The following is a 14,641-nucleotide window of genomic DNA, read 5'->3' on the forward strand; positions in this document are numbered from 1 at the left end:
CAAGATGATAACTAACATTATTCACTGGGTTGGTGGAAAACTATCTCAAATCACACCATATGTGGATTAGTCAGATTGTAAACTCAAGCACATTAAAATTTTAGCCTAAAGTTACTACTGAACAGCTGCTTCTGAACACACTAGTGCTTTTTAACACTGATAGGAGGGTGTAATACCTTGCGAGTTAGCTTTATAAGAATACAGCAAATGTAAAAAAGAAGCACCATACAGTGTTTAATCAGTGTAATATCTACATGTTTAAGCACAGGAAATCATTAAACATGCTGCTGTTCTTGTCAGCCACTTTATGGCAAAGGTCCCATGCACACTTCATGTATTAACATCTCCCCAGAGATCTCCCGACACAACTAAATATTTTCATTTGGGACTGCTGGATTTAACTGTTGGTTAAATCTCCTGGATTTCATATTTTTTTTAGGAACCACAGTCTAGGACAAGAGTATGCTCTTGCCAGACTCGTGGCTTATATGTGGTGTGAGCTGTGGGCTAGAGCAGACTTTGCTCCCCTCTCTCTTCCAAGAAGGACAATAATTGTTGGCTGCACGACACCCTTTATCAGTTCAGCCTTTAGGTACACTGTATGTACAGTGAATACATTTTGTACAGTCTTCACTGACTTCTGCCAGCTTGGACTGAGAGAACAAACAGACATCAAGGATCTGCTATCCCTCACAAATCCAGCCACAGCTTCTGAAGGAACATACGGATGTTCAAGCCCAAGCAAGTCCAAGTCACAAGTGAGCATTTTGCGGCTTTAGCATAATGGAAAGCCAGTGCAAAAACCATAAAGCATACAGTATCTCTAGCCAAAGTACAAGACAAATGATATGTCAAGTCCTAAAATTGTGTTTCTCAGCTTCAGCTGAGACTGTGGAATACCTGAGCACTGCTGCAATAGGAAAATATAAACCATAGATACTGTCACTGACACAAGATACTGCACAGAGTATGGCAGAAACTAAAACTGTATTCACTTGTCAACAAGTCGGGTTTGGTTCTATTTTTACTATTAGAAAGTAAGAACAAGTTCTGCAGTAAATTAAATCCATCAAACCATGGGAGACTGGAGATCAGTTCAGAATATGATGCAGGATGTCTTTGTTATTAATATTCATACTAAAATCTGAACCCAAAATTTTGTGCTTGGACACCTCAAGTGAAAGTAATTAATTTTTGTAACAAGACTTTACATCCTGTTTTAAAATGAGGGAACTTGGAATACATTTGGCATTGTGGAGCAAATGTAAGACAGGATGCTAAGCAAAGTAGAAAATGAAAATGTTGAAATGTAAGTTCTCATTACTTTTCAGGGGTAAGATTTCAGTAATATTAACTCAGTAGTCCATAGTTGTTTTCTGACTGTTCATTTGATCTCTCTGCTCATTTCTGATGCCAACATCATATTGCTGTTTCTATTGGGTTTTTTGTTGCCATCCATGACTTAGGCAGGATCACTTACTGCTGCAGGGCAAAAATCAGCCTATCTAAATCTTTACTGAGTACTATTGATAGCAGACAACTGGAGATAAGAATAAAATCCTGATTTCCAGAGACCAAATTCCCTTTGACATCAGGTGAGCCCAGGTCTCCCCACAGAGATCTCCATTCAACTCAGCTATGAATCTCTATCCAGTTAAGTTTCAGACCATCATGAAAACATCTCTTGTCTCCACAGAGTGCAATTTCTTCAACAAGATCTCAGTAGAGGAGACTTTTTGTTTGCCTTACCTGCATCAGCCGCTGTGATCAGTAGCATGTACTGCTCCTTTGCCTCCCGGTCCAGGCTCCGGACCAAGCGCAGTTCTCCACTGCCCGAGAGAGTAAAGGCTCCTTCCTCATTGCCAGCCACCAGCACATAAGTCAGCTTGCTGTTCAGGCCCTGATCATCATCCCTTGCTACAACCTACAAAAGCAATGCAAACAAAAGAAATATCAAGGACTGATGAGTACAGCATCTGTAAAATTTTATTGGCGTAGAGGAAATATTCTCTTTGATAATAATCCAAATTATCAGAATCCAAATGCTTTATGTATAAATTAGCTGTAATTGTAAAAAATTACTTAACACGGTGGTGATGGACTTAAAAGAATAGTTTGAAAATACGAAATAGTTGATTACTTATTTTTCTCAAGTAAAACTGTTTCACAGTAAAACTGTGTTGGGGCTCAGTGAAAACCACCGATAACATGGTTTAGGCTGAGCTCCATATGAAAACAAGCACTGCACGTCCTGCTGTCTGAATCCATTTAGTGCTCTCTCAGTGTTTGGCATAGAGCCTCATCCCATGTAGGCAATGATCAGATTGAGAGATTTGTTGCATAAAAGTTGGGAATGAGATGAGAGACAGAGTAAACTCTTAAAGTCTCAGTGAAGGCGGGAGTGTAGGTAGGGAGAACACAAACAGAACTACAAAGCACAACAGAAACTTTTGGTAAAAAAAACCCATGCATACAAACAAAAAGAAAAGGAAGCCAAGGACTGCAAGTTTGATTACAGGCAAGAGGTAACTTTTTAATTGTCTTGCCACGGTTTAATTTTGGAGGAACAACACTGTTCATTAATACCATCTAGGCATGCTATTAATTGTCAGGGATACATATTTATTGCTGAACGTACTCACCTGAAGAATAACTTTTGGGAGCATCTCTAAATTCTCAGCAACATTCACAGAGTAGGGAGAAAGTTCAAACGTGGGGATAAAATCATTGACATCCTTCAGAATAATATTGACTGTTGTAGTGTCAGTCCTTGGGCTGCTCCCACGGTCAGCTGACTGAACAGTCAGTGTATAGGAAGGCTTCTTCTCTCTATCCAAAGGCTTGGCAACTGTTATCACCCCCGTCACAGAATCGATACGAAACTCATTATTGGCATCTCCACTCATGATGGCATAACGGACCTGCCCATTTGTCCCTTCATCTCCATCCGTAGCAAACACCTGGATTAAATCCGTCCCTGTCAAAGTATTTTCCTCCACCTCTACTTTATAAAGCTTTTGGGCAAAAAGCGGGTTATTGTCATTAATGTCCAGGACTATAACCACCACATCCACAGACGAAGAAAGGGATGGCTGGCCCTTGTCTGTGGCTACCACAGTCAGGGTGTAGTTGGATACAGCTTCTCTGTCGAGCTCCCCGGTCAGCCTCACTTCCCCATCGATAGTGCCAATGCTGAATTTGTTTCCCAGAGGCCGGAGCAGACTGTATTCAATGTAGCTGTTGGGACCACTGTCAGGATCGGTTGCCTGTGCTTTGAACACAACTGTATCTATCGGCGTGTTTTCCGGGACGTAGGTCAGCTTAGGGGAGATAAAGGTTGGAGGGCTGTCATTCACATCCAGCAGAATAATTGAAACTTGGGCTGTGCTTGTGTACCTGGAGGCAGCGAGAGGGGCCATGTCGTGGACTTGCACGACAAGGCTGTAGAAAGACTGGCTTTCCCGATCCAAAGGCTGCCTGATGCTCAGCATCCCGCTGTTGTCAATGTCGAACTGCCCCGCGCTGTCCCCCGATGCGATGCTGAAGGACAGCTGAGAGTTGGAGCCTGGTTGGGTAAGGAGGGAAAAAGGTAGATATCATAACTTCATCCCTCTGACCTAGACACGAATGTTTCTGGCCTCATTTCCATAGGAAATTTTCCTTCATTTTCCTATGGAAATGAGTACTGTGTGATGGCGTTGACTGTTGAGCCTCCTCATTACCATTTTTGAATCCATCTGCTAATTTCAGCCAAGTGTCACAGTGGAGCAGAAGTCTTTGAAATGATTATTTTCTGACAAGAGTTCAAAAGAGAGAGAGAGGGAAGGATGTTAATTGAAGAGGCCGCAGAGGGAGCGGTCATCAGGGTTCATCTCTGCATTTCATTCAGCAGGATTGCATGGTGGCACCATGTGTAATTTCCCCCATCTACAATGGTTAGGGATAAAGGGTTTGAAGGCTTTCCTTTGGAAACCAAGACTCAGTAGTTCAGCTGCTCATTGAACATCTGTTTTCCTCGTTTTCCCCGTTTTCCCCAGTTCAACTAAGCAACATTATTATTAATGTAATTATTTCATGAATTCTTCCACTCAATTAAAAAAAGCCACAACCAGAAACTCCCAAGCCTAACTGGAGCAAGCCAAGAATGAATACTGGGGAAAGGTATGCTTCCCATATATGGCATGGTATTCCAAAATATCAGATGAACAGCCCTCATCTCATGATCGAAACATAAGTGGCAATTATGGTCAAGGGAGAGATTTATCATTCCAGTAAGGGAAACACACTCTGAGTCTTGACAAGGCTGTGAAATATCCTTAAATATGCCATACAGGAAACAAACGTGTGTTACTGCTTCAATTCCAGAGTTCACTCTAAACTACTAATTTTTGGGAACATCTAATTGTGAAATTGAGTTTTCTCTCATCTATCTTACTCCTATTTTAATTAATCTCAAAAATTTCTTTTTCTTGCTTTGAGCATTCAGGACTGTGAGTTCGAATCAGGAGATTACCAGACCATTACTTACTAATTTACCCCTTAGATTTGCTTTTTCATGCACAGAAACCAAGCTGCCCACTTAAGTAACTGATTGCTGTGCCTTTTGTAATTTTTACTCAGAAGCTCTTTTCTCTCTGACTGAATTGCTGTGATAATAAAATTATTCCTGCATGAGATTTATTAATCTCTGCTGTTTATTATGTTCGGATTGGGAAATCTACTCTTGTCTTTCCCCAGTGGCTACTCTAATTGGCATCTTTCTCTCTCTCTTTTTTTCTTGTAGGAACTTAATTATAATATGAATAGAATCAAACATGAAAGACAAAATATTTGAATGCAATTAAAGAAATTAATACATTTATATGTCAAATATTAGTGTTTTTCCATTACTTTGATCAAGTGAAGGATGGTGAAAGTTTAATTCTAGTCTGGTTTTTGTTCAGTTGTATTTTCAAATGACTGAAAATGGATGAAAGTCTTGATTTCAATAAAATACTTTGTGGCAATTTTTTCAGTTTTTGGAGATGGGTGGGATTTTGATCCTACAGAAGAAAATTACTTTTAAAAATACTGTCTTTTTTCCCCCCAGTGTTTCCTACAGTGTTTATTCCTATAAAATTTACTCTTGCTCTTCTTTATCTCACCTCTGTGAACCTTTTCATTCCCTGTCCATTATTCCCATAGTTTTCCTTGCTGGTAATGCTTATATATATTAAACTATGGTGCAGAAGTTACCTAAATATCAGTGGAGCCAGGACTGTCACTTAATGAACTATTCTTTTTTTAAACACAGCATGCCAAGCTGGCACTGTGCACCTTGTCCATCCCCCCTTTCAAGGTTTGGAGCTGTTTTTTTCTTAGGGAGAATGCAGGGATATCCTCTTTGTTGAACTTTGGGTTTATTTAATCTGAGGGTTAATCTGATAAAACTCTGAAAGGACAGACATGGAGTCACCAATTTCATGATAATGCTCTTTTAAAGGGTTTTGTTTCTATTTTTATTTATTTACTAATGAGACTAAACAAAAAATCCTACTTCCCCCTGCCATTCTATAAATACCTGTAGAGATTGTCTGGGAAATGACACAGGGTTTTGCCTACAGGAATATCTTGCCATACTTTTTAACAAACAGACAAGCATATCCTTTCTTCTGAGATTTTTCCTGCTAATTCTATGTGGAAAAAAAATAAAATCTAAATCATAAAATGAACGTGTTTAAGATAACTGATTTCTTTATTGCTCTGTAAATATCCAAGAGCTGTAGCTGATATTTACTATGAATCTGTATATGAAACAGTCCAAGCAGAGATAAACAGCTACTGTTTCCCAAGGGGTGTGTTGAACAAGAAAATGAAAATTGGACCCGTTTCACTATCACCATGTTTCTGTCTTTTATCAGTGTTTATCCTAAAACAACAGGCATATCTCATTATAAAACAATGTATTTTCAGAGCTCCTTCAAACTATGGGATCATGTAACATAAATAATCAACAAAATTATAGTTCTATTGAGTGCATTATCGGTGAGTCACAGGGGGAAGAGTATAATGCTAGCTATTTCTGTACTCTAGATTAATATAAGACAACACAAGATAACAAGTTTGGGCTTGAAACAGAAACAATAGATCATAACATTTGCTGAAGTTACAGTCTTATGGGAGAACTCAAACTGGCACGCTCTTGGAATGATATTTCTGCCCTATTAATTTTAAATCCAGTCAGTTAGAAAAGTAAGTGTGCCAAAAAATATATAAGGCAAGACATCTGACTTCTCATTGCATTGCTCCTCATATACTCATTTGCCTCCCTGATAATTGAGTGTATGATGAATGTAAAATGATATGTCAGTGCTATGATATAGTTCCCATTCACGGCGTGCAGATGGAAATTAATGTATGAGGTGCAAGAGAAAAGGAAAACAGACCCATAATGGTGAAGTGAAATTAACTTCCAAAAAGATCTGAAACCAAGCCTTGCACTCCTAATGGGAGAATAAGAAATAAAGGAGGAGATAGACACAAATCCATTTATCTCCAGGTCTGAAGGAACAATCCCTTCCCTGGTATGCATGATGCAAGTACAAGTTCCTCCTCCAACTTATGATTAGTTTACATAAAATAAAAGCTTTAATGAGAGTGGTGAGAGATCCATGCAAGAATAGCCAGTATCACCAAGGTATAATTTCTGACTTGTTGGCTTATCTTATGGAATCTCTTCTCGCTCACTTCCTCAGCTTGATCTCAAAACCAGTTGCACAATTTTACCATGGAAAGTTCTATCTATCAGCACAAAATTTATCTCCCCACAAAAATGTTTGAGTTCAGCAACTCAGCATTTCCTGAAAAAAAAACAGTTTTATTGAATAATCTTGACTGGCTCAGTCATTTCACGTGCACAAATTCCTCGAAGCATGTAGGTGCTTTGTGCCTGAAGCACATTTCAGCGCGAGACACTTCCATGGGCTTTGTTGAGCCCTGTCAAATTGAGAGGGGACAAGGTTGCTCAACGTGTCACAAAAATAACCTTCACCTGTAAAGTCACCATGAGGGTTATGAACAGTTTTGTATTAAGTCACACTGACTAATGTCTGTGGACACTTCAGAAAATGCAGTACTCTATGGAATGATGTTTATGGTCACGTTCTATAATCATTCTTGCTTGGGCACAAATTGGCAAAATGGTTAAGCCAGCTATAAAGATTGTACCTTTTACACCCCAACACATTAACACCTTCTAGATGCCATAAATAATCCCATGATTAAAGCTCATTTTAATGAGAAATTTTCCCATAATCTCTTTTAATCAGATTTTTAACCTCCAGTATCAACACCCTGTAGATGACATTTCTCTTCACAATACACTTAAAATTTACAGGACATTCAAAATGACTTCAGATAACACCTCATATTATCACAACGTTATTTAGAATATATTATAAACTTTCAGAAGAGAAGTCTACAGGAAATCTTATGTCTAATTTAAATGTGCAACACAAACATCAGGGGAGAAATTATTCTGTTCAACAGCTGTAACATTCTCTAAGTGAAATACAGCTCTGCAGAAGCAGTTAAAAAGCAGTATTTGAATGTATTTTTAATTTATCATAAAAAAAGTTAAGGAAGAAAACACCCACTTACACTTAATATAAAATATGAGAAAAATAATTTCTTTTTATACAGTACACTGTGAATTTAAGCATATGACAGAAACCTAAGGGTAGCCCTAAGCTCCCCTTTCAAACAAGTCTTCTAATACATTGCTAAGGTGAAACAAGTGTTTATCATCAGAGATACAGAACATGAGGAAAATCCTACCATCATCCGCATCGGTGACACTGAAGTTGAGGATGGTGGAGCCTGGGGACAGGTTCTCCATCACAGATGTGCTGTATGAGGCCATGCTGAACACCGGCGGGTTGTCGTTGATGTCCAGGATGTTGAAGTACACTCGGATGGCTGTGAATTGGCCTCCCCCGTCCTCTGCGCGGACGGTAAGGATGTAGTACTGCTGTGCTTCGTAGTCCAGCGCACGAGTCAGGTTGAAGACCCCAGTGACAGGATTGAGGAAGAAGATGCCCTCTTCATCATCCTCACTTACGGTGTACGTGATCTCCCCATTGACACCGGAGTCGTCGTCAGTGGCTAGAATGGCTGCCACTAAGGAACCTGCATGGCACGACAGGACAGCACCATCAGGCACTCTGGGGCAGTAAGAGCCAGCTCATCATCAAGCATGAGAGGCATCCTCCAGTAGAAATTCAAACCTTAGTATTTATTGTATGACTGACTTACAAAAGGTTTTTCAAAGCTGAAAGGAACATCATATTCTTGCTTTAAAGGTCTACTAAAAAACCCCCAAGAAATGCCCAGGGACGTTTGCTTTTATCTTTAAATGGTATCAACTGGGGCAAAAATACCTTTTCTCCTGATAGGTATTGTCTTTCTAGGACTCAAAGGACCTTCTCATTCCTCTGAAACCTTCTAGATATTTCTTTCTAAATGCAGAAACCTAGATATCAGTACATACCACATATCCCAGCTCTACATTTAAGCAGTGCCTTCGCAGGGTAACTGTGGTTAGAAAACTAGAAACCTTATAGGGGTTCATTCTTTGCTGTTTTCTGAAATTCAACTCCTTGTGAATCTGTGCCATTGTTTTCATTTCTGCATAGCTGCCCTTGCACGACTGACTAAAGTTTGGAAATCAAGTGTCACGTTTTAGTATTTCGAACACTAATTATAATTAAGATCAGCTCATTTCCAGGAAAATCGATAATTTAATTTCTTTTCCGTGGAACCAGATGAACTACGTGCGTTACAGCACAGTAAGCTATTTTTGAGCAACGTGATAATGAAAACTTCTTGTATCATTAGAATGAAGAATAGTGCTACAACCCCCTTTAATCCACCTGGATATGCTGGTATCATTGACACCCATTTCATAACCTCAAGCTTTAATGTTTCTTTAACTGCAAGGGGAACAGGGATTACTGTGTGGGATAGAGATAGGAACCTCCAAGGGTTCCTCTCTCTATTCCAGAGCTATCCAAGGGCTCATGGTCCTTCCCCTTTGGGTGAGCCTACTCTGGGACTGCTGGAGAATGGAACAGGAGAAGATGAAGTACTTCAAGTACAAAATCAGCCTATTTCTTCTTTTGCCATCCCCGACTGCTAAGCTGGGTATAAGGCACTAATGTACACTCCATACATGATTAACGAGAGAAGCCTCATCTTAATGTGGAGGGAATTAGGATTGCCTATTCCAGGGTTGTTCCTGCTAAAAGAGACCAAGCCTCAAGACTGAGCAACAAGAGAAAAGAGCATGGCTGAGGATCTACAACCAAACCACCCCATGCTACACAGATGTCTCAGTTACTTCCAGATCAGATTCCTGAGGCACAGCTGATTGCATTGTAATCCTTAAATGCAAACCACCATCAAATTTTGGGACAGGGACTGTGGGGCAGAGTGGAAAAGTTGGAGGCATAAGGGTAATCTTGGTTGTCCCAAACTGAGACTCCTATGCCTATGAAAGCCTTAATAAAAGCTGGAAAGCTATCACCATGTCATTTGCATCTCCTTTGTTTATTCATATTTTAAAATAAGCTTCTAAGATGTTGCAGTTACTAATACTGGCAGATACCACTTTTGTATTAGCAGTCTGTATAAAATCTTGGAAATATAAATAGAGTACTTTTGTTGCAAATAATATTCATTTCTCATCTGGAGACATGTAATAGAGCACAGTTTTTGAAAGCTTTATTTGATGTAAATATATTCTAGCTTACAACCCAACTTTTAAGCATCAAAACACTCTTGCATGTGAAACGAGCTTTAAAAGAAGGAAACAACTGAAGAGGTCAGTGATCATATTTCCATTTCCTATTTACCTGGAGTGGCATCTTCTGGGATGTCAAAGGAATACACTGGCTTGGAGAATTTGGGGATGTGGTCATTGACGTCGCTAACAGTGATGTTTATCCTCATGTCTGAGGACTGCAGGCCGTCATCGGCACGGACCAGCAGGGAGTACTTGGAGCGGCGCTCCCGGTCCAGGCGCTTGGTGGCGATCAGTTCTCCTGACTCGGGGTCAATGTGGAAGCTGTCATCCGCACCACTGATAATAGTGTACGTCACCAGGGCATTGGCTCCCTAAGGAAAAACAGAAGTGGTCAAATCAAGTTATTCGCCAGGAAAACCACATCATAACTTTCAGTAAGACAAGAATCGTTCCAGTAACTGCACTTGGCGAATATTTTTCAGAATGGTTTCCTTTAATAAAGAGCCTTCCTGCCCAGTCCCTGCTTCAGTTCCACAGTAAAGACACATACGTTCACAGTTTTTATTTATGAGATGTGAACTGATGAGATTGCCCAGATATTTTTTGCTCCACTTTTCATAAAAGGATCACATCCAATCAGTACCACAAAGATCTGATATCTGTTTTAATTTCAAGCCAGCATCACCGAGCAGTGTAACATCTTAACAAGGATCAATGTTTATTCTTGTTTTATGTTTGAAGGTTAAATTAAATCCCTGGTAGTGGGATCAGCTCTGCATTCCTCGCTCTCTGGAGGCGAGATGGAGAAGGCAGGAGAGGGAGGACCTGGGGCAGCCACGCAGCAGTTCCCCCAGCCAGCACATGGCAAGAGCTGCAGCTCCCGGTCAGGAAACACTCATGAGGGTTGTGCTTGCAGCAGCCCCTCAAAGGTCAGTTTCTGCAAGGAAATACATTTACCCCTGTAAATAAAAAGCCCCCAAGTGACAAATCATGTGTCATTAAAATCACACTTCTGATCTTTTGGGTTGTGCTGGAAGTCAAAAGCTTTTGGGTCAAAAAATCTCACTTGTCCTTGGAAAAAAAGGATTCATGTGGACTTTGATCATTTGGTTGAAAGGAAAATTAGGGAAAAATAATGTTATGTAGAAAAATGTCACGTTCTTTTTTTTCCAAGACAGACTAAGGGCTCTAAAGCTGGTGACATGTAACATGGGATACATGTACCTATAGTCTGTGTGCTGATGATGCCTGACAATGTGTTTTGGTGGGTGAGCAGATATCTACTGTGCCCTCCTCTGGTGCCAGGCCAGAACTAAAGGTGTCACAGCTGAAATCTGCTGCTGGCACAGAAGTGGCACTTCTGAGTTGAACAACAGATCAAAGAGATCAGGGAGAGAGAAATTCTATAACTGTTCCAAATGCTCTTGCCTAAAAAAGCAAATTAACAGAGATAAACACCTGCTTGTATTTGTGAGAGGAGAGACAAGTGTTAGTTACCTGACCTTACCAGACTGCCAAACTTTCTCTCTAGGGTGTTGTTTCAAAGAGTTGGACTGAGCTAACTGATAAAATGAAATTTAGAAAGAAAACAGGCTTGTGCAGGTGTCCAGCCCTGACGAGCTGCATGCAGCACTTCAGCTGTGTGCTCAGGTGTACGTAGGGGATGTCACACGCTTTCCTCCAATTGTGTGGCTTAGCAAAAACATCTGATCAGAATTTCAGATTTCAGGTCAGAGGTGACCACATTCTTCACCCCTTGTTTGACCAGCCAGAGTCCTTCTAAGAGAGTGTAGCTATAACCACAGCCACCTGCAATACTGGTTTATACACAACCTAGGTGAGAAGCAAAACAAAACATAGATATGTAAAACCTACTAAAAAGAGAAATTTCCTATCAACAAGCGACTTTAAAAAGTGTTAGAAGCTGCTGATATTGTTAAAGCTTTTGGTATCACTTAGCACCTAAAGAATGTCTTTATATCTTTTCTCGGATCTCTATGATGCCCTTATAGCAGACAAGGATCTGAAATTTGCTGCCTTCATACTATCATTATAAAATATTACTAAGAGATGTTCTTGTACACCTCTCAGCCATGTAAGGGTTCTGACATCCTTTGGAAGCGAAATCTTTGATTCTGAAAGTGTGAATGTCACGTGAATGTCTGAAAGCGTAACGTCGCAGGAAGATGATATGAAAAACAAAGAGCATTCACTGTGCCCTCAGCTTTAGAGAAGGGGGGAAAAAAGGCAAGTATCTTGACCCTAAACTGCACACAGCTAAGAAAACTTCAGCTCTTCATAATGAGTTTGAGTTACAAATGTTCTGGCAGGGAAACTGAAATCCTTCCTTTTTATAGAAAAGATTGACTAGATTCTCTCTGAGGTAACAAATCGCTTCCCAGTGGACAGAGTGCTTCAGGATGGATAATACATGAGACACAATCTAGGAATTGTCAAAAAGAGGCTGGAGCATTGCTAAAATCTTAGATATACTTGCCATACCATACCAGAGAGTGGTAGTTCAATATTTATTTCTTCCTAAAATAAATACAAACAGCTAGAATTTTTGTTACAGATGTGCATCTGTCCAAAATCCTGGGTTTTGTCAGTATATAAGGCTACTCCCAGAAAATAAAGGGAAGAACAAAAAATTCATGATCACATTTGTACCATTCCTATGGGTGTTCCAGTGGTTCCCTCTGCAGTAGTAAGATTAAGTACACCAATTAACAGTCACAGGAAGACTAACCAAGCTAACACAAAAAAGGGCAGGAATAAAATTCTCTTGAGGAGGTTGAATTACCCTATTATTTGAATGCAAGAACTGCTCATTGTTGTCAAGTGTAACCCTGTACTTTAATGACAACACAAACTTCTTTGCATGTTCACATTGACTTTTTAGTCCTTTTCCTTGTGGAAAGAATCAGCTGAAATAAATGAAAACAATATCATTAACATTTTCATAACTTACTTTCTAAAATAAATGAATGCATCAATAGCACTGTAGTTTCTTAATAGCACCTTAGTTTTGCAGCGCCCTCACAGTAATGAATCTAACTGGGCAAAACTATTTTGCAAAGAGGTTCACATACGGAGCACATATTTTAGCATTATTTCATTTCCACTCTTTTTGGTAAAATAAAACCTTCTTTAGGAAAGGATAATATTGATATTATTTAGATCTAGTCAAAAGGAAAGCAGGCATTACCAAAAGTTTTCTTGTTCTCCAAGGTTTGTCTCACATTAATTTTATTGCACACCTTGCAACTGGGCTCAACTACAACATTTTGGCTTCAAAGTTAGTTTAGATCTCAAGTTGTGGTCTTAAACTGAACATCAATAACTCTTTATCACACACTGGGCAGTTGAGCACCTTCGCCACATCACTGGGTACTGTGTGTGATGAGACTTGTAACAACACCATCTAAACCCAAAATGTGGGGCACGTTTTGGCATTGAGATGTTACGAAAACATTAACTCACTCTATACAAACCAGTGAGCAGCCTTCAAGTAACAGAGTAGTTGTCTCACTGGCTCGTGTGGTTATGCCTCTGTGTGACTCCATGATACTGAACAGAGTTTGGTGAATGACTGCAATGATTCCTGAGGCAAAGCTCTCACAAAGAGATGAAGGGAACAGGTAAAAACGTATTTCCAGCACTTTTAGTACCAATATTCAAATACAAACCCATGCTCCTACCTCATCAGCATCCATGGCTGTCAGCTGCAATATTTTAGATCCATCTCCTATATTCTCTTCTACAGTCAGATCGAGCATATCTGTGGGGAATACTGGTGGGTTGTCATTGATATCCTGAAGTGTTATTTCAACCTGTAAAAAGCAGGAATCAGAAAAAAGCTGTGTGAGCCCTAAGTGCTGATTGGACCTGAATGTTACAAATCACGTAATTCAGAAAGAAATTAGGTAAATTGTTCTTAATCACGTGAATTAGCGCATTCCCAAATCACACCAACAACAGGAAAAGCCCCTCCAGATATTAAAATTCCACGTTGTTATAAAATACTCATAGGAAAGCCTCTAACATAAATAAAGTTAATTTGACTTGTTGATAGCAACTGATTTTAAATGGTCCTAGTCTAGTTTATATTGGAAAAGATCCACTGATAGACTGTCATTGTAATCCTCAAAGTCGGCCCCTGGAGAGTAGCTGCCAAGTGCCGGGGCAGGAGATCGCTCAACCATTAAATGCTGCCTGACATAAAGATGAGGTGGTGTAAAATTCTCTCTGAAATGTTTATATATTGGCAACTCTCTGTTCCGAGAGAGGAAAAAACACCCTTGCACTTAATATATTTTATAAAAAATAATCTGTTTTTCTCTCTCTCTCAAAGCTCTCCCCTAATTGCAAACATAAACGTTACTTTAGAAGCACCCACAAGCATCTACTCTCCTTGCCTATCCACAGCTCAACTAATGTTCTTTTCACATGCCATATTTGTGTGCTTTTCCAAATAATAATGATAGTTCCTGAAAGGTTGTTGTGTGATCATTATTCCTAGTTTTTCATAAGCAAGATTGCTGCCCTGTTGATGCTAATTTAAAAAGATGCAGAGTTACGTTTTCCTGCGTTGCTGGGTATGGAACGTAATATTCCAAAATAGAAAAAGAAGACACAGCTGTTTTACATTTATCATAAAAAAAAAAAAGGCTTGTTTTGGACCCAAAATACTGAACCAAACTCTGAAGACCCTCTAAGGAGAAAAGGGCTAGATGAAGGAACTCTTACCAAGGAACAGAGAAAGGCAGAGAGAGAGCTGTTGCACAGGAAGGGAGGCAAAGGGATGGATGACTTAAAGATACCTAGACTGACAGACAGAATATTATTTCCACTTCAATA

At 39.7% G+C, this 14,641-nt stretch overlaps 1 protein-coding gene across 1 annotated transcript in view; it reads right to left on the reverse strand.

Moving 5' to 3' along the window:
* FAT4 (FAT atypical cadherin 4) overlaps positions 1-14,641 on the reverse strand; it is a 129,783-nt gene that overhangs the window by 50,223 nt on the left and 64,919 nt on the right. Inside the window, exons 2-6 of the mRNA XM_051794431.1 lie at positions 13,483-13,614; positions 9,891-10,152; positions 7,816-8,166; positions 2,643-3,565; positions 1,750-1,924 (exon numbers count right to left, since the gene is read on the reverse strand). Coding sequence (XP_051650391.1) covers positions 1,750-1,924; positions 2,643-3,565; positions 7,816-8,166; positions 9,891-10,152; positions 13,483-13,614 — 1,843 coding nt within the window. The remainder of the gene's footprint in view (positions 1-1,749; positions 1,925-2,642; positions 3,566-7,815; positions 8,167-9,890; positions 10,153-13,482; positions 13,615-14,641) is intronic.

This window comes from Manacus candei, unplaced genomic scaffold, assembly GCF_025592945.1.
Source record: "Manacus candei isolate 608988 ecotype Guabito, Panama unplaced genomic scaffold, ASM2559294v1 h1tg000039l, whole genome shotgun sequence".
NCBI lineage: Eukaryota > Metazoa > Chordata > Aves > Passeriformes > Pipridae > Manacus > Manacus candei.